Below are 20,039 nucleotides of genomic sequence, written 5' to 3'. Positions count from 1 at the left end.
ACTTAATGAAATGTAAAACTATTTTTAATTGGCTACAGACCTGCCAATGAGACGTCTTATTTTGTATTTATTCCTTAAAGACATTTCTGTATTTGTTAACATAACCAGACTGGAATCAAACCCTCTGGGTAATTTTCATCTCTAGATATTTAAGGGGTATATATACTGTACATCATCTTGATGGTTTTTTTTGTTTTATAAAAGGGATGCTGTGACTGTTGCTTTATTTTGACTAAAAAAACAGGATTTATTTTATCACCTTATTGACAGGTTTAACTTTTGATTTAATCTTTGATTTCAGTGGTAACACAACAAACCTAGAATTTAGATATTTAGTTAAATCCAAACAAATCAAACCATAATTGGTCCTGAAAAACATCAAAATACAACAAAAGTGAAACATAATTGCCATCTTTATTCATAAATATCACTACTGTATGAATATAAAACAATATTAAATTACTGCTTTTTTTAAACAAATACTCTGACACTATTGTTGGAAGCTCCTCAGGAGAAAAACACTGATAAACAGTTTTAAAGGTATTGCATAAAGCCATGGCAGCTGTGGATTACTACGCCTTACTGTAGCTCTGTTGATAACCCTTAGAAGGAGTAGCAATTACACTTATTTCCTCAGGAATATGAAACATAGCCAACTATACATACGTAAACAAAGAGAAACAGGAGCAATCCAACCACTTCAATTTGAAGTACAATTTTGTCAACAACAGTCATTTCATACAAAAAAATATTGGTTACACAAGAAAACATATATCAGCCAGAAAGACATTGAAAATGTAGTCCGAGGTCCTCCAGCCTTTCTGTTAATGGTCAAACGCCTAACTGTTATTCTTCAATGAGACTTTAAAATATCAAAATCTCCAGTATGTAAGTCACAAAAATATACAAGTTATTTAATATTCAGCGATAGTAGGCACTCCTGTGTTCGACAGGTGAGGTAGCTAGAGAGTAAGAACTGTACACAGGCCGAGATTAAACAATGCACATGAAAAGAGAGCACAAGGCTGAAACTGAATGTGAGTAAGAAAATGGAGTATTGCAGCAATATTCCAGTGATCAACGCAGAGTGAGTGTCCTTCTTGGTTTTAGTCAAAAGTCAAATTAAGAATGAATACAGGCAGTCCCTCTCAGTACATCACTGAGCACTATACACAACCTTTTTAAGAAACAGGAGAGATTTCACCTCACTCTCTCGCTCTCAGTCATCTGCCACAGTCCCAGGTTTAACACTTTAAGGCACGGCAGCTGTGTTATCCTCTCAAGACCCCTCTTGGTGATCTTTGTACAACCATATAGATCGATCCCAGTCAGCTGGGTCAGGTGGTCAGCTATCAGCTCTAACCCTTTGTCTGTGATCCTCACACACTGTCCAATGTTGAGTGTCTTCAGTTCGTGCATCTGGCGTACCATCCTGTTGATGCCATCATCACTGATGTGACAGGAGCACAGAGAGAGGGACTTGAGCTGATACAACCCCTGAGCGATGTACGCCAGGCTTTGGTCTCCTATCTTGTCACAAAAGGAGACATCAAGTCCAGACAGCCGGAGGGAGCCCATGGCCAGATGCATTATCCCTGTGTCGCTGATGTTATCACAAGAGCGCAGGTTCAGGCTGCACAGGTGGGTCATGTGTGAAAGGTGGATCATGCCTGCATCAGATATGCCTCCACAGAAGCTGAGGTTGAGTTCCTTGAGCTTGTTCAGGCCCTTTGAGACATGCTTGAGCGAAAGGTCGGTCAGCTTCTGGCAGTCCTGTAAGGTCAACTTCTCCAGAGACAGGCAGCCCTCTGCGGCGCTGCGGGTCATGCCGGAGAGGTGACCGATGCCCACATCGGACACATGCCTGCAGCTGCGCAGGTTAAGGCTCTTGAGCCTGTGCAAGCCCCAGGCAATCAGCAACAAGCCCGTGTTTGTGATATTACTGCACCCCCCAAGTTCGAGCACCTCCAGGTTTTTGAGGTACTGGGCAATTCTCCCCAGGCTGGAGTCAGTGATCTGTTTACAAAGGCTGAGGTTGAGGACCCGCAGGGACGGGATGTCCTGCACAAAGGCATGTCCGAGTCCGTTGTCCGTCAGGTTGAAACATCCACAAAGATTAAGGCTTTCGATGTGCGGCATCCCTTGAATCACGTAGCTCAAGCTTCGCCTTAAACTGAGGATCTGGACTTTTTTGATGCCCCTGGTCTGCAGGCTGGGGAACAGAGACGGGTTAGCTCGGCGCAGATGGAGCTTGGCTTCGACCCCCCTCCACACAGACTTGTGGTAGGACGCGTCTCTCCAGGCCGCGCACACTTGGGCTACTCTGCCTTTGTCTTTCACGTCCAGATAACTGAAAATAATGGCCAGTATCTCCGGGAAAAGGCACGATATATGCGTCTCCATTTCAAACATGATTGCTGGTTGACTGGTGTGAGCGGCACAAGCTGAATAACCAGGTCAGTGCTGCTGTGGTTAGCTCGATATCTCCCGTCCGAGTTAGCTACGTTAAGTTAGCTTATACCACAGCAGGCTAACTACAGATAGTTAGCTTTGTGTGTAACAAAAAGCGACGCATCTTGCCCGTGTGACGCAAACTGTGAGAACAATAAAAAAAAACTGCTAAACAATAAGAAATACTAAAGGGAGTAATTTGCTGATAACGGGGACACAGTAGCAGGAACCACCGAAAGACGTTGGTGATATTTACCTAGCAGGCTAGGCTAACGTTAGCAAAAGTCGTCGCAGGGTTAGCCGTTAGCTGTCTTAAACTTGCGAAAACAATCCCCATCAAAAATGTCCAAAGTAACTTATCCTTCACCACGGTTCATATCAAAGCACGTCCAAAAACTTTTTTCCAGAAACTTTGATCGACAAAAGTGTTTGTCAAAGTAAAATGCCGGGCTCCTCTATCTTTCGAGGCATTTCCAGCATCCCGGATCTCCACAAATGAACAAACCAGCTCTGTTAGCATTGAACCAGTGTCAGCGCCTCCCAGTGGAAGAAACACACAGCCTAAAACTACACAATACCATTTACATTATTTAGAAGTAAATTAGAAAATATGTTTGGTTGAAGGAAACAGCATCCTTCTGTTTATTTTTTATAATTGCTTATAAAATCCTTTAAAGCTACTATACCCTTTTAATTTTGTTTTGTTCACATGTAGGTGCAGCAATTGTTTGATTGATAATGATACAAGTTTACCATTTTATGTTATATGTTTGGATTTGAAAGAGTTCATCAATTCTTTCTGTCTACCTACTGGTGCCAGCAATGACCGATTACTGTAGTTCAAGTGAATCGAACCCTAATGACTTTTGACCTGAAGGGGCACACATACACATCCTGGGCCCCTCAACAAAAACTCACAAAGGGCCATGAAAAAATAAATATGTGCAATTTATGGCATGTTTCAGGGCTCTCTTTCTCTCTCTCTCTCTCTCTCTCTCTCTCTCTCTCTCTCTCTCTCTCTCTTTCGGCCCCTTAAATATTTGGTTCCCCCCCCACATCCCGACATCTGACCCTGAAGCTTTATTATTTCAAGGCCCTGTATATGGAATCAAACATACTGAGAACACTAAATGTATAATTAACAGAAAATCATCCTGAAGTTTGGTCAAATGCATATGTGCAAATGAACAATCGTGAATATGAGTTGAAGAGAACAATCGTATTCCTAATGTTTTATGCATCTTTCACTTAAATCCTGGGAATTTCTGAAATGATGGCTTTGACCAATACAAAGATTGTAGACACATTTAGGAGAAAGATCAAAACTGTGGGGGTGCTTCGGGTCAGAGGGACACCTCAAAATTTCCTCCATCTCCTTTCACTGAATATGCAGTGTATCAATGCTGTGAGTTAACAATTATGCTCTTTAACACCAGCTTCAATGAATCAAACATAAATACACTTATATTGATTTAGCTGATATTCTCCTTCACTTGGCGTCTTACATTCCGTCCTCTAAGGGATTTCACACCTTCTTTGACATTATTTTGTTTTTGTAAGATAATTGTATATAAGGAAAGAGTGGTGAAACCACAGCACGACAGTACAGACTGATTCTAATTAAACTAATGTTCAGATTCACTTCAAATGACCAGCACTTGCAGTGCTCTTATATGCAGGACTTTTAAATCAATTTGAAGAGGATCATGTCATAATAAAGCGTCTGTTGTGGAATAACATGGATAAAACTTTTGTAAAAGTAAAAGTGAGTAATTTCTTTTGATCTTTTTTATTTCTGTAAAGTGCTGTTAGCTAAGGTCCACATGTGTCCAGCAGAGGGCAGCGCTGATCTGACAGAAACAAGCGGTGCATTGGGCAAAGCGCTCTCTCTGTCTTTCCCTGATATTAACTACATACACCCAGTTAGATCACTAACTCTTCAAACAGCCTTTGACATATCACAGAATCTGCAGAATCTTTTCTGTTAAATATGAAGGGATATTTAGACAAAGAGATCAAAAAAAAATTGACGAGGAAGGATCAAACAGACATGAATACAGAAAGATAAAGACAGGAGAAGGTTTAGTGGACAGAAAGGGGGAGAGGAGGAGAATTAAAGACAGAAAGAGAGACAGTGCAGGGTGGTGATTCTCCTCACGGCGTCCCCTGTGGCTGGACTTGTCTCTGCTAATGACCCTTTCTGCTGGCTCACACTGACAGATGGTGAATTAACTCCAATTAGCCCACTCTCACCAGATCTCCTGTGACAGCTCATACACACACACACACACACACACACACACACACACACACACACACACACACACACACACACACACACACACACAATATATTTAAATTAAACTTCTTTACACAGTTTTGTAATTTTTGGAAACCTGACTATAGAGCTGTTTCAGTGCTGTGTTGGGAGCAAAATTCAAACTGAACATTTTCAGAGATTTGATTCAGATCTGTTCAAAAAGGAAATTAGCTGAGTGGACACAGCTTTTTCTAAGCTTTCTGATTTTGGAGATGGGTCTATAATTTCTTAAAATATTGGGATCAAGAGAGGCTTTCTTTGAAAGGAAGTCCACCTTTTAAAATGAAGAGGAAAGCCCCTGACAGATAATAGTTGTAATATCTTAAGCAACCATCTGAAACAAAGAGCAAAGGTCAGCAGTCTATCCCTAAATGTAAACAAACATTTAAACATGAATCTCTGCATGTGATAGTGAAGTAAAGGAGAAATTGTTCAAATTCCTCTGACAGGTGTTGTCCTTACTGTTAAATAGGCTCTGTCCATCGGGGAGTGTGACCAAGAGGTGCCCTCCTCTCTCTCCCTGGTGACCTTTGACCTGTTCTTTAAACTGGCTCGACAGGTGCTGCAGGACAAAGGTTAGGAGGTCAGAAACTATGTTAACGTTATCAGACACCACAGGCAGAACCAAAACACACATGAAGAGGGCATGTTTGTGGATAAAAGTGTGTGCGTTTATTGAGCAGAGTAGAGTAATCCCTTTAAATCTCTTCAACTGTTCTGATCCATACTCGGGGGCAGGATGGACAGCAGCTTTGTGTGTCATGGATGCGTGACCCTGGCAGCTCAGAGGCCACAAAGGGAGTCGCAACACCAGCTGACCTTTGACCTCAGCTCCAAGGATGACAACTCACACTCACCCACTGTTTACTGTATAGAGTGTGGTGTGAAGCAGATTTCTTTCCTCCTGTGTTGTTGTGTGTGCGTGTGGTTCTTGCTCCTGTGACACCGATGTACAAAGACGTGTCCCTGAATCATCAAGAGAAGTTTGTGTGTGTGTGTGTGTGCTTTGAATGAAAGAGTTTACAAAGGTTGAGGAGAAGACAGTGGCACAAATGTTTCAGCGACAGAGGGGTGTAAATGAATGTGCGAGAGAGAGAGAGAAAAGAAGACGTGCGTTCTCTTGTAAAGGTTTTAAAAATTCTGGTCCTATTTCACCGCTTTACACTTACATCAGTGGTCTCAACAACCACAACACAACCCTTGTTATAAAAGTGCTGTAGTTTTAAGACAAGGTAACATTTCTGTGATAGAGTTTGCTAAATCTTTGCCACTTACTCTAACTGTTAAACTAACCACAGAAGCATCAGACCGTCACATCGTGCAGTCAAACTTTATTTCTGTTTTCAGAGGTCATTTCAGCAGCGGACATTGACTTAAACTTATAAAATTGTAAAATACTGTTTTATATTGAAATCTATACAAACTTTGATCTCTTTGGGCAAGAAGCCTTTGTCTTCATCACTTTGGGTATTGTTATTGCTCTTCAGTGTGAACAACAACACTGTGTCAGATTCATGCACAGGCTGCACACTGTGAAGTACAGCGTGCCGTTCTTTAATGCTGTGAGACTGAATCATTCTTTTCTGTCCACAATTCGGTCCTAAACTTAAATACAGAGGTTTATATATCAGTTTCCTCCTCATCATAATGACCATCATAAGAGCAGGTTTGATACAACCGCATCTCCTCAGCTGCAGTGAAACACTTTCACTTTATGTAGAGTCAGAAATTCTTTTAGCTTCACTTCGGTGAAAAGTTGACCCTCAAAAAAAAAAACAGACTCTCAGCAAGGAATAAGATAAAGTTTATTTCCTGCTCCACTGTTACCGGAAAAAAAAAAATCAAACATGTCTTTTTCTTTATATCTGTGTGCGTTGGTTTAATGCGGACACTTCAGCTCTGTGGATCAGTGTGTGCCAGTGAGATGGAGCGCTTCATTAAGTGCTTTTTCATGTCCTGCACAGCAGCTCAGTAATGTGCTGCTGTCATACCAACATGCAGATAAATGGAACTAGCGAGACACACACACACACACACACACGCACACACACACACACACACACTCTCTTGTTTTTTTCAACTTGTGTGTGTTTTGGCAATCCTGTGCTGTTTTTGTAGTAATGTGCCTCATAAGCACTCAGCTTTCCCTTTCCTCCTCCTCCTCCCTTCATTTGCTTGCCTACAGGCCTGATGTGATTTAAGGCTGTGCTTGAAGACTGAAGACCGACCTGTTATCTGCCTGTTATTGATGCAGGCTGTAACTCTCACTGTCCTCGCTCCACAGGCAGATGGAGAGAGGCAAAGAGAGAGTGGAGTAATAATGTTGGCAGATTGATGGCTTTCTCTGTAATGATCAGGCATCAGACTGTGTGTGTGGTTCGTTCGTACATGGGTTCATTTGAATACAACATGTAAGAAAAATCAAAAGAATTTTCCTTCACCCAGCAGCACTCCTCTCTCTTATTCTCTCAACCCTCCCTCCTTTTTTCCCTCTAATTTCTTCTTCTTTCAACCCCTCTCCTTCCCCATGCACATTATGTAGATGTCAATAATTCAGCAGCAGATTCAAGAATTCAGTGCTTAACAACAGGTTACGATCTTTGCTATAAAATATGCGTTTGTGAATAAAATATGATTCTGTCTCTTTCAAAGCAGCTGAAACCTGTCAAGCTTGCCATTTGTTTTCTGACAGTATCGCGCTGAAGTGACAGTTCAAAAGCGAGGGTTTGTCTTTATCTTGGCAGGTTTTCAATCTTTGCTCTATTTCTGCACACGGTGGAGCATTATTTTCCATCCATTGTTTTGTAGACCATCTTTCATCTCCAGGGCTTTGTTGTTTTCTCACTCCTTCCCTCGCTGTCTCTTCCTCCTCTTACATCGTGACTTATTCTTCTTCTTCTTTCCCTACTCCTCCTCTTCAGTTTTTGTCTTGTATTGTACAGTTACAGTAGCAAATATAGGCAGCAAACACATCCCAATCTAAGTGGTCCTTTTGACCTCCTCTCCTCTGTATCCATCCCACTCTAAACACTTTGATGCTACCTTGTCCTTCCTTCCTTTCTTACACTTTCCTCCTAACACCCTTCCTCCTCTCCTCCTCCCTCTTTCCCCCACAGGCCTGAGGATCATTTCTTTGTTCCTGACATCTGTTTTGTTGGGTGATTAATAGAGATGAGCATGTGGGGTGAAGGCCTGTAGAGGGGAGCTCAGACCCCCCAGGTAATGTGGATGTGCATGTGTGTGTGTTGGAAGTGGAGATAAAATATTGCTTCATGCGGTTAGTTTGTTAAAACAGATTTCCCCGTGAGACTGCTGACATTTGAAACATCATTATTTCTACTCACTTGGTTAAAATGTGTTTAGAAATAGAAAATGTCCAATGTCTATTCTCCGTCAGTAGAGTGAGATATAAACTGACAACTGATTGACAGCTGATTGACAAGTGACAGCCCAGGCTGAACACAGCAGCAGAATAGATATCCCAGAAGTCAGAAAATCATCACACAGTGAGACAAACATACTGTTTTATATAAAGACACCACTTCCATGAGTAGCCTACAGGAAGTCTCATGTGAACTAACACAACTCAGCTTGGATATTAGCTTGGCCTCTTTGGGAACTCTTCTAAATACAGTCCTGTTTGACACTGCTGCAAACTACAGCCTCAATCATCAAGATGTACTCTTGATTAACCTGAACAGGAATATATTGCTCTGCTTTAATCTAAATTATCCAAAAGTAATTTCTCTCACAAAAACAGACAGACAGTTTAAATTGAATGCTTAGTTAATCTATTGTAATGTATTGAATACATTATTGTAAATTTCCTGGCCGATTAACCGCTATTTGAAAGAAACAATAATAAAAATAAGGAGCAGTTATGATTTACTAAGGTAAGGATTCTAAAAAAAAAGACATATAGAGTTAGTTCCTGGTTAAAATTTCCGGCAATATGTCACACTATGGGTTCAAGGCCTGATTCTCAGTCTGTGTCTGAGTATGATTTATGATCCGCTGAGGTCAGAAAGCATCAGAGTGGACAGACACAGGTTTTGAGGTCAAAGAGCCATTGGCAGAAGTCAAAGGTCACTGTGGTGTTCTGAGCAAGGCAGCCAAATGTGCGGAGAGAACTTGATATCTCTCCTGAGGAGCCCTTCTGATGTGATCCTGCCCTGTGTGTGTGTGTGTGTGTGTGTGTGTGTGTGTGTGTGTGTGTGTGTGTGTGTGTGTGTGTGTGCGTGCGTGCGTGCGTGTGCGCGCGCGTGCGTGTTTCCCAGGGGACTGTAATCGCGTATGGTGGCACGGCATGCGTAGGACCTGTCTGACCCAGAGGAGCTGAAGGATGGAGAAGCAGATAGAAACACACAGAGATAATCATAGATATCACCATCTGTGTGGTCAGAGCAGGGCCAAACAAAAGCACAGAACACAACTCGCAACCACTTTCACACACACACGAAACCACAGGGGAGGGAATTTCCTTATATCACAGACAGACAGACAGACGGACGGACGGACGGACGGACGGACGGACGGACGGACGGACAGACGGACGGACGGACGGACGGACGGACGGACGGACGGACGGACGGACGGACGGACAGACGGACGGACGGACGGACGGACGGACGGACGGACAGACAGACAGACAGACAGACAGACAGACAGACAGACAGACAGACAGACAGACAGATAGATAGATAGATAGATAGATAGATAGATAGATAGATAGATAAACATTATTGCTCTGCATGCTGTGGTGGGACAGCAGACTTGCATACACACCCACATATGTTTGTACTGTAAGTATGTATGCTTCTTAAGGGCCTGCCTGAATGGATATTTTTTTGTGAGCCGGCAGTCACCAGACATCCTGAGTCCAGAGTTTAGCTGGGGGATGGGATTACGTTTTTTGGGGGGCTGGACACGCAGAGCTTCCTCATTTGCATAACTAGACTAACACAGACACACAATCAAGATCTCAATAAGAATAACGTTTACTCAGGTATTAAAGAACATCTGATGCTGGTAATGAGTTTAGGGAACATTTAAAGTGGTCGTACAACTCAATTTTTTATGTATTATTGTCCCAACAATTCTAACTTCTTTCTATTCTCTCTCTATATCTTGAGGTCACAGTGAACCCATAAGCATCCAATTAAATCCATGATGGTACAGAACAGACGAAGAGAAAAGGAATGATGAGAGGGAATCGGCCGAAAGAAGCATCCTCGGGTTTCTCTCTACAATATGTGTGTAATGACTTCCTGTGACAATTATCTTTGATCCGAGGCTCTCCTCCACCCTCCACCTCCCAGCATCCATCCCCTCATCATCCTCCACTTTACCATCCACTCTACCCATCCTCCATCCCCCATCCTCCATTCGCCTTCTTTTTTTGATCTTTTTCCATCCTGTCGTCTCTTTTAATGTCTTTTATAAAACTGCCCGATTCGACTTCACAGAGGCAAATATATTTACTGTTACACACACACACACACACACACACACACACACACACACACACATTCCCACCTTTCAGTGTGAGTGGATTTAAAGTGACTGGGTAATGAGGCTCACTCACTTGGGGTCAGTGACCTCTCAGGGGTGTAGATGAAGTGGGTGAGTGTATTTTTTATTATTATTTTTTTTTTTTTGGGGGGGGGGGCGCGATTGAGGAAAATGGAATAATAATTAGATGGAGGAGGGATTTCTTTATTTTCCCTTTCCGTCATTTCTCTCCTTTTATTTGTCATCTTCTCTGTGTTCCTTGTCAGCAGTTGGAGAGCTGCATAGACGCAGGGGAGAAAAAAAGGGGGGGAGAAGAGGGGGGTTAGCAGAGGGAGAAAAATGTTTAAGTGCTGATGGCAGCCCCCAGGATGCTGCTGGGATCAGGGTGTCAGCTTTTATTCTCCAACAGCATGAATCTGACAGGGAAATGATAGAGCAGAGAGAGAGAGAGAGAGAGTAAGGGAGGGGGAGGACAAGGACGAGGAGGGAGGGAGGGGAGGGGAGGGAGGCGTCTTGTGTGTGATGGCGTCTGTATTAGAAGACAGAACGAAAAAAAAAACAGCAAGAAAAAAGATGCCGATGTTTTATTGACCACATCTCTAAAATCTCTCTTCCTCTTCCCCTTCTTTTTTTTCACCTCCCTCTCTTCCCACCTCTTCTCTTACTCTCCTGTCCTTTAATGGATTGAGTTATACTGCTCCCTCTGTGACAGGAATTCCCTTACGTTTCCACAGCGATGGGGTCAGAGGTGATGGCTCGTTATTGGCTGTTGTCTGTAATCATCACGGATCGTGCTGTGTGTTTGTTGGGCCCTCCTCCTCCTCCTTTCGTTGACCTCAGTGACCTGACTCCGTGCAGCAGAGCGTGACCCCCGGGGCCGAAGAGTCTCCTCTGTCTCGACCTCGAGGTCGGAGCTGTTTACTGGGTGTTTTGTGTTTGTGTGCATGACAAGTGTGATGTTTGCGAGGACTAAAGCACAAAAAAAATGATCCAAATGAGAGTGTAATCTGATGCAATTATAAGAGCTTGACATTTAAAATGTAAAACATACACACAAACAGCCACAAACACTCTCCACCTCCTCTTGGCTGTTTCCTCAGTACTCTTTATCTCTCTTTTCCAGTCTGCCCTTTCTGTCAGTTTGTGGTTAGCTGATGTTTCACAACTTCTCCCACAGCTGCTCATCAGTCTTTGGGTGTGTGTGTTAGGACTGCATGTGTTCATATTTTGAGTGTGTGTCTGTGTTCAGTACACACTGACACACTGTGTGTGTCTCTCTCCATTGATTCCTCTATGACAGACTGGGTTATAGATAGCTCTCTGAGACCCTCTAAATCAATCTTATCACTCGCACACTTCCTCCAGAGAAAACAAAAAGATAAAACTTAAAGAAGGGTGATAGAAATGAAGAAGAAAACGAAAAAAAAGAGAGATGAAAAAAGGGAGACTAAAAAACAGGGAAATTGGGGGGGGGGGGGGGGGGGGTGCCTGTGTCCATGTATGTTTTCACAGCAGAAAGATTGAAATGAAACAGACACACAAATGTGTGCAAGAGGAAGTGACAGACACAGAGATGTAGACAGTGATAGAGCGGCCAGGTTCCTTCCAGGCTTCTGAAACACACACAGAGACCACGGGAGGCAAAAGAAGCAATATTGACTTTTCACCACATTGGAAGAACACCACAAAACAAGCAAGAATTATTGCTCCTAATGGACCACCATTCAACTGTGTGTGTGTGTGTGTGTGTGTGTGTGTGTGTGTGTGTGTGTGTGTGTTTAAATGAGAAACACGCCTGTGATAGAATTGGGTCTCAGTGACAGTGGCAAAGACGTCGAAGACAGTAATTGATGGAAAGCTCTGCTAATGTGATGTGTCAGACATATGAGGCCTGTCTAATCAATAAGAGCATGTGAGCAGGTTTTGGGGCTTCGTGTTTGGTGTGTGTCTATGTGTGTGTGTGTGTGTGGGGGGGGGGGGGGGGGGGGGGGGATGGACAGTTATGCTTGTCATGCACGACTATGTCTGCAATCCAAGGCAGAGTGTTGATTTTTAGGACTGGAGGCTGAAAACAGAGAGAGGAGGAAAGAAAAAGGAGGAGGAGATCTGAATGAAGCAGATGCTTAAGGGCAGGTTTTAACCTCTCCTCTACACACACGCGTGCACACACACACATTTTTACCTCTCTCTTTACTCTTCCTTCCTCTCTCTCCCATGATGAATCAGCTGTCACTCAGGCACCAGTCCAATCTACTGATAATGAGAACTGCATCAACACCCTCTCGCCTCCCGTCCTCCCTCTTTCTCTTTCTCTCAATCCCTCTATGCACACACACACAGACACACACGCACACACACACACACACACACACACACACACACACACACACACACACACACACACACAACCGTCTTTCCTCCTCTCCTCATATTTCACACCGACACACAGACACAGACACGTGTGCGTACCACACTCAGACAAACTCATTCATCTCTCCCTCACTCATCCGTCTTATGATTCTCCTCCCCTCTTTTTTCCTCCCTCCCTCCCTCCCTCCCTCCTTCATCCCTGGTCCTCCTCCTGTGTGCTGGCTGAGCAGTCAGTGGTGGGACTGACTGAGGCGAAGGAGGAAGGAAAAAGCAGGAACAGAGACTGAGAACAGAATAGAAAAATAGATAATTATTCATCAAACGAGAGAGAGGCTGCTGAATGAATAACAAGGACGGGATTACAAAGACTGTAAAAGAAGAAGAGCAGCCGACGCAAGACTCTCTCTTTCTCTGACTCCCCCTTTCTATCCATCCTTTCACCCAACTCTTTCTCTCCCTGCTGGCGAGATGGCATGAGCACACAGTCATCCATCCTCCTCAGCTTGTATCTTTCAGTCCTCATAGTTTTCTCTCTCCTTTCCCCTCTCTTTCTCTTTTCTCTTCCTCTGGTCTCTCTGTCTCGTGTGGTCCACACGGGGGTCAGTGCAGAGTGCAAGGAGGAGGGGAGGGAGGTAGAAAGGAGCTGACCCCTCTTCCCTCCTTGCAACTGAAAGGCTAAGAAAGAGAGAGAGCTCGTGCTGGGGAGGGAGACTCTGAAGATTTTACACCCACAACAAGCTCCTGAACCTGGACCCTTGGACCCCAGCCCCAGACCCCTATGCTCACTTGGTCCAATCCTTCCTCCCTGCCTCCCCTCCCAGGACCATGTTTGGATTAAACACTCCTCACTTCTACCACCCAGGTAAGAGAAATTGTCATTCAGTGTTTATTTTTATTTGGACACTTTGGAGTTTGTTCTCCGAGTGCTGTACACACTGTTCATGGTCACATGCCTGCATGCACAGAGTGGATTTGTCTTTTGAACAGTCATTCTTTCATGGTGCAATTAAAAGCTTGAGTGATGTCACTCTTATTAACTGTCCGCTGACAGATGAGACCTTCCCCTTTATTACTTATGTGCAATGATATTTATATCAAATGACATTCACAGTTTGGTTTATGTCCTTTTGGTACTAGTGTGGGGGCTTTATCTGGAATTTGAAAGTTTTCTGTATACATACTACAGTATCTATGTACTCTGTTCTAATTCATTTCTGGTTTTCTCAAAGTTCTTGCTACGGCATGTTGTTAAAGCTTTCTTTAATAAAAGACTGGACTAAATTGGCGTGTACTACACCAAAGACAACTAAAAAAATGAAACAGGGCTGAAACGATCAATTGATTTTCTTGGTCTTGAAGCTTTAAAAATAAGTTTTCGACTGATAAAAATTACCAAGTTGATCTAATGACATTTTCAGACCAAGGGTAATATATATTCAAATTTTTTTCTCGAAATCATTTATAGGGTTTTCTCTGCCATAGACATCCATTGTTTGAAGTCTTCTAGTAGCTTGTGTGAAATACAAGAGTGTGGGGTCAGAGTCAGCGCAGGGACAGGTGTAAGGTTACCTGAGAGAGGTGATTACACATGCCTGATGGCAGCATGACAGAACGACAGTGAAAAGGGAAAGGAGCGAGTGGTTGGGGTAAGGAGTCAGAGAGAGGACAGTTTGAATAGAAGTGTCGGAGGTGAGGAGGGGAGAAAACGTGTGGAAACTGGTAGAGCTGTATAAAGGAAGCTGTTTAAAACAGAACAGTGTTGGAATAAGAGAAGACCTTCCCCGTGTGCCTTTTCCCCAACCTCTGACCCTATAAACTGACCTTTAAGTTGTTTGACTCAGATAGTGGTCAATGATTTTCAACCCCGCTGTCACAAAATGTTGAAAGTGGAAGAGGGAAGTGATGACAGAGAGGAGTAGGGATGGAGGGATCTTTGATGGATAGATACATGGATGGATGAACATGAAAACATTATTCCTTGCTTTTGAATCTTTCTGGATCTTCAATCTGAATTTTTTGAATAACACATCTGATTTTATAAATGAGTCAGAGCGATTGCTGCTTCGTCATAGTATGGGTATTTGAGTGCCTTTTGTGTATTTCTTTTTGCGTGCACGTGTGCTTGTGTATATGTTAACAAGAGAGGACGATGAAGAAAATTCTCTTGAGAAAGAAACAAAACACCCTCCCGTCCTTTGTCTCTGCTGTACGTCCCCACAAAAGGTTGTATTAGACTTTTCGACGTTTTCATGCATCTGTGTGCGTGAACTTGACTGTGCTTTTGTATAAACACACTCGTGTGCATTTGTGCACCTGCCCCTTCAGTTTGTGTTAATGCAGGTCTGTGTTATTCTGTGTGTTTTCTTTCATCACTCACACTGAAAGATGCCCCAGCCCCCCTCCTGGCCCTAAAAGCGGTTGCTGTGGTGACAGTGTCAGCCATACGCTCGCTACTCAATGATCATTTGACAATGTAGAGGGTGATGGGTATAGTGTGTGTGCGTGTGTGTGTGTGTGTGTGTGTGTGTGTGTGTGTGTGTGAAGGAGCGATTACAGTGTGATTAGTCAAAGTAGAAGAAGAGAAGCCGAGTAGGGACGAGACAGGAATAGAGATTAAAGGCAATGATAGATTTTATCTACATAAAAATCTTCCATAAATTATGATCAGTAAGACAGGAGACTTGATTAAAGAGGGAATGAATGTGTGTCTGTCTGTCTGCCTCTGTACAGTGTGTGTGTGTGTGTGTGTGTGTGTGTGTGTGTGCTACATTCACACATTATAACCCACAGCACATCATGACCTTAGCATGGTATCATAAGGACAGAAAGTGACATTTTACTAAGTCCCACTCTCTGGACCTCCTGCCGATCTGTTCCACACATCACAGCAGCTCACTATTCTTCCTCTGTGATTTGTCGGCTGATTCCTGCACAAACGTCTCTTCAAAACTTTTTTCTTTATAGAGGAGGGGTGCGTCAACGTAGAGTAAACCACCCTTTACAGTTTTAAATTGATAAAACTAGTGACATCTTCTTGTTTTCAATAAATCCTATAAAAAGACCAGAATCAGTGCTGCCCATATTTGCGTCATTCTTTACCTATTCCTTTCTGACCGACTCTGGGTCTATTTTCTGCTTTCAAAGAAACACCTTAATGAGAGGGGTAAATATATATACTTTCATTTAAAAAAGCTTAAGCATTTAATTAAACAGCTGTTAGTTTTTAACAGACGTTACCCAAATAAATGTGATTTGGTTATTTAAATAGAAACAAAGAGGATACAATTCAGCTGTAAATTAATAATACACATTCAATGCACATTTTATCCTTTAGTATTTATAACTAAATGTAAATGTTGGATTCAGGTTAAAAAAAAAAAAAGCAGAATGATCATCATAATAAAGAGACATGTCAACCAGATATGTTTCTAATATGTTTGGGAAAAATGTGGCATGCAGACACTTTATACAATTTAGATATTATAACTTCAGACAGACTCTGACCTATGGCTCCTTTACTTTCTCCTATCCACTATCCTATCAAATAAAAGCCAATAAAACCAGTTTAGTCTTTTACATGCGTGAGTAGGGTTTTACATAGAAACATTTCACCTGCCTTATAACAGTCAGATGTACCCCTCATTGTCGATATTTATAAAAATGCTCATCCCAGACAGTTTCAGAGGCTAACATCTACCCTGAGGCAGTGGTTCTAAACAATATAAATGTCACTGATGGTGTTGTTTGGTTTGACAATTCATAAAAAGTCATAACTGTGAATTTCATTTTGTTTCATAACCAGGTAAAAATGTTTCACAAGGACTTTCAAAAAGATTTTTTTACCAGATGGAAACATAACCCAAATATCTACATGAAGATTTAACTCACACACACACACACACACACACACACACACACACACACACACACACACACACACACACACACACACACACACACACACATTATCTGCTGTGAGTCAATAGGGTGAGAAAGTGTTGACGTGTGTATTAGCCTGCCATATTTATTGGCTGCTGTGGTATTTTCGTGGGCTGGGTAGCTCTGTTGGACTTGACCTCTGCATTGATTTCCATGATATGTGTTAGAGCTACAAGGACACTGTGGCTTGTGATTTATGGCAGATGTCACACGAACAAACACACATAGTAGTGCACACACACTTTTCACTCAGCTTCAGGGTGCTTTACTACAGTGAGTGTGGCATTTGATAATTCCTCTCCAAATATGTTTCATGCACAGCAGCAGCTCTACGACAGACAAATACATTTTTTCTCAGAATGCAGAAAAGGAAAGAAGTGTTTGTTGATACATGTTTGTATGGTAGATCAGTATCTTGTTCTAGTTAAGTTCTGTCTTTCTGCTGTGATAAAGCCCCAATTTAACTTCTGCTTTTGATTTATAGTAGAACATGAGGTGTTGTGTGTGTTTTCTGTGTATGTGCTTTCTGCATGCATGCACACATATGTGTACACTCAGCCATATTTCTATTAAGTACATAGTGACTGAGATGGATTTTGCCTCCACGGAAGCTACTGTCAGACTCTCCTGTCCAGTTAATTGTACGTGTATGCATGTGTGTGTGTGTGTGTGTGTGTGTGTGTGTGTGTGTGTGTGTGTGTGTGTGTGTGTGTGTGTGTGTGTGTGTCTGTGTGTGTGTCTGTGTATTATGTGCGCATATTTTTCTCACAAATGTGTGTAGATGAAAACAGGGTCACTCTACTCCACCTCAAGGGCGCTGTTATTAATGAGATGAATAAAAGACCATGACAACAGCTAGATAACACCAAGGAGATAAGAAAAGAAAAAACTACACACATAAATACACACACATTTCATGCAGAAGCGGGGCGACTGTCTACTGCCAAGAAAACAAAAACAAGAAATAACTGCAAAACAACCATAATCTATTTTTTATGCTTTCTGTCCTCGAGAGAAAATAAAATAGAAGAAAAGGGATGAATAAAACAACATGTTTGGTAATGTCTCAAGCAGAAAACAAACAAGTAAGCAAGCTGCCCTAATTGGCCAAAGAGCTGGTGTCACTAATGAGCTCTTAATTAACACAGGACTCACTTAAAGCACATCAACACACACCAACACTTGCTAACACAGGCAAACAAGTCTGTTCTGTGATGTTTACATTCATTTATAGCAAGAAAAAAAGCTTTGATGTGAGATCTCACATGCAAGCACACATTCGCATGTACAGTACACACACACATGCAGCCTGCCTGCTCACTGAACTAGGAAGATTGGGATAAATGCCAGCAGTTTTTGACCAGAGGTGATAACAACAACTCCTGGAAGCTCAAATACACACACACACACACACACACACACACACACACACACACACACACACACACACACACACACACACACACACACACACACACACACACACACACACACAGTACATAAAAACACCAGCATGCTGAGTGAAATTGTAATAAGCAACGTGGCATATGATAACGAGCAGATGGCAGGAGGATTAGCTAAATGAAAATACAGCAGCTAAAACTTGCCGGCATTAATATCTTTTACAGGGAGGTGGATGCCTTAACGCACACACATACTTTCATACGGATCAGTGTAACAGGAAAAGAAAAAGTGAGAGGAGTCCATATGTTCACAGCTTCTACGTGGTCTATTAAATGAATGTGTCAGTACGGTATGTGTATATGAACTAAGTTTGTGTGTGTCTGTGTGTGTACGTGTGTTTGTGTGTGTGTGTGTGTGTTTGTAGGGTGGGGCAGTTTGATGGCAGTTACAGGGCAGACATGGCATGAATGCTTCATCATCCAGATGTGTGTTTGCATGTCTTCCCATTGTGAGGTGCCAGAGGACTGCAGTGGGGCAAAGACACACACACACACACACACACACACACACACACACATTTACACACACGTTTACTTACAGCCCTCCACTCATTACCTCCTCACCTCTGCTGTTATCTAATTCTGTCTCAGTAGTGGCTGCTGGATCTTCAAACGGAATGAGCCCATAGTTAAGGTTTAATCTTAAAGTGTTAAAGGGTGTTTTCAGCCATTTCCACCAGAGCAAAAGCAGTTTAAAATATACTTTATTACTTAGAAAGGGAGTTCATATATTAAATTAGATTTGGGAGCAGGACCATGCCCAAACCACACCTCCAATCACCTGACAAGCCGACTTATACTGAGCCATCCCACTCCACATCGTTCGCTTTACAACCCACCCTCCCTTCCTGTCCTCTCATCCACTCAAGCTCCTTCCTCATCGCTCCATCTCGTTCGTTCGTGCTCTCTGGAACACAAACATCAACAGTTGTTTTTGTTAGTCTGTGTTTTTAAAACTTCAATGTTAAACACAGGACAGCTTTCATGATGATTCAAAAATAAAAAGGATTTTCCAGAAATAAACACTTCTTAAGTCTTATATATTGTAAGGCATTAAGTGGGCTGTATGGCCAATGACACCAAAGCTATTCAATGAAATAAAATAAATGACATTTGATGGTGAGTTGAGTGAACTGACTGTTCAATTCAACAAACTTTAACGCTGATCTTATAAAGCACATCACATCATTCAGACAAATATGTTGAATGCACAAGTATCTTCTGCCAACAAAACATCAACAGCACACTCATGCACACACACATACACGTGTTTGCTCATGTGTGATCTCTTGCTTCTGCCTGAATTTACATAATCTGCATAATGATGTCCGCTTTAATTGCACACGCCCAGGTAAGGGATCATGTGGTTAAGTGGGAGATCATAATTATGTAAATAATTGGCCTGACCACAGCAAGCTGCTGCCCTATGCCACCCATCTGGAGAGAGAGTGAAATAGAGAGAGAGAGAGAGAGCGATTGAGAGAGATAAAGAGAATGAGTGAAAGACAGAGAGAGAGAAAGAGAGAAAGAGGGAAGGGACACAAGAGCAAAAGAGGTAAGGAAAAAGAGTCTGAAAAAGAGATGTGACAAGGAAACAAGGGAGTGAGGGATGACTGAAGGTGGAGGAAAGAAAAAAAACACCAGTTGGATGGGTGAACATAAACTATAAAGACTTTACCCACACATTCCTGAACTCTTCTTTTAATGTCATTGATCTGATACAGAAACGAGGTGAAGCTCTGACTGAACATTGCCTCTCTTAGCTGGATGTCACTTATTTCTCTGAGCTGCAGAGCTTAACTTTTGTCTTGAAACTATTAAAACTACATCAGTGAGCCACAGTGCAGCACAGTCTGACATGCTCCTCAGTGAAGAACATGAGCATGGTGAATTTTGGTTTGATCAAAGAGAGACACCATCCTGCTGCTGTGAACACTTGAAAGACATATCCTGTATTTATCTGGAGTGTAGACCAAATATATGCA

General features: G+C 42.4%; 2 protein-coding genes across 2 annotated transcripts in view; one reads left to right on the top strand and one right to left on the bottom strand.

Moving 5' to 3' along the window:
• Window positions 1–395: 395 nt before the first annotated feature.
• LOC306825448 (F-box/LRR-repeat protein 14-like) lies at window positions 396–3,267 on the bottom strand. Its single transcript, XM_079346221.1, has one exon. It carries the CDS (start codon window positions 2,410–2,412, stop codon window positions 1,201–1,203), a length of 1,212 nt encoding a protein of 403 aa, XP_079202347.1. The 5' UTR covers window positions 2,413–3,267; the 3' UTR covers window positions 396–1,200.
• A 9,473-nt stretch (window positions 3,268–12,740) lies between these two features.
• Window positions 12,741–20,039, top strand: part of LOC306824811 (genetic suppressor element 1-like) — a 36,241-nt gene continuing 28,942 nt past the window's right edge. The window contains exon 1 of the mRNA XM_079345166.1: window positions 12,741–13,514. Within this exon, the coding sequence (XP_079201292.1) occupies window positions 13,478–13,514 (37 nt within the window). The 5' untranslated portion in view covers window positions 12,741–13,477. The remainder of the gene's footprint in view (window positions 13,515–20,039) is intronic.

This window comes from Symphodus melops (genome assembly GCF_947650265.1).
Source record: "Symphodus melops genome assembly, chromosome: 6".
NCBI classification, from domain to species: domain Eukaryota; kingdom Metazoa; phylum Chordata; class Actinopteri; order Labriformes; family Labridae; genus Symphodus; species Symphodus melops.
The sequence above is the reverse complement of the archived record's forward strand: the minus strand, read 5'-3'. Positions and strand labels throughout refer to the sequence as shown.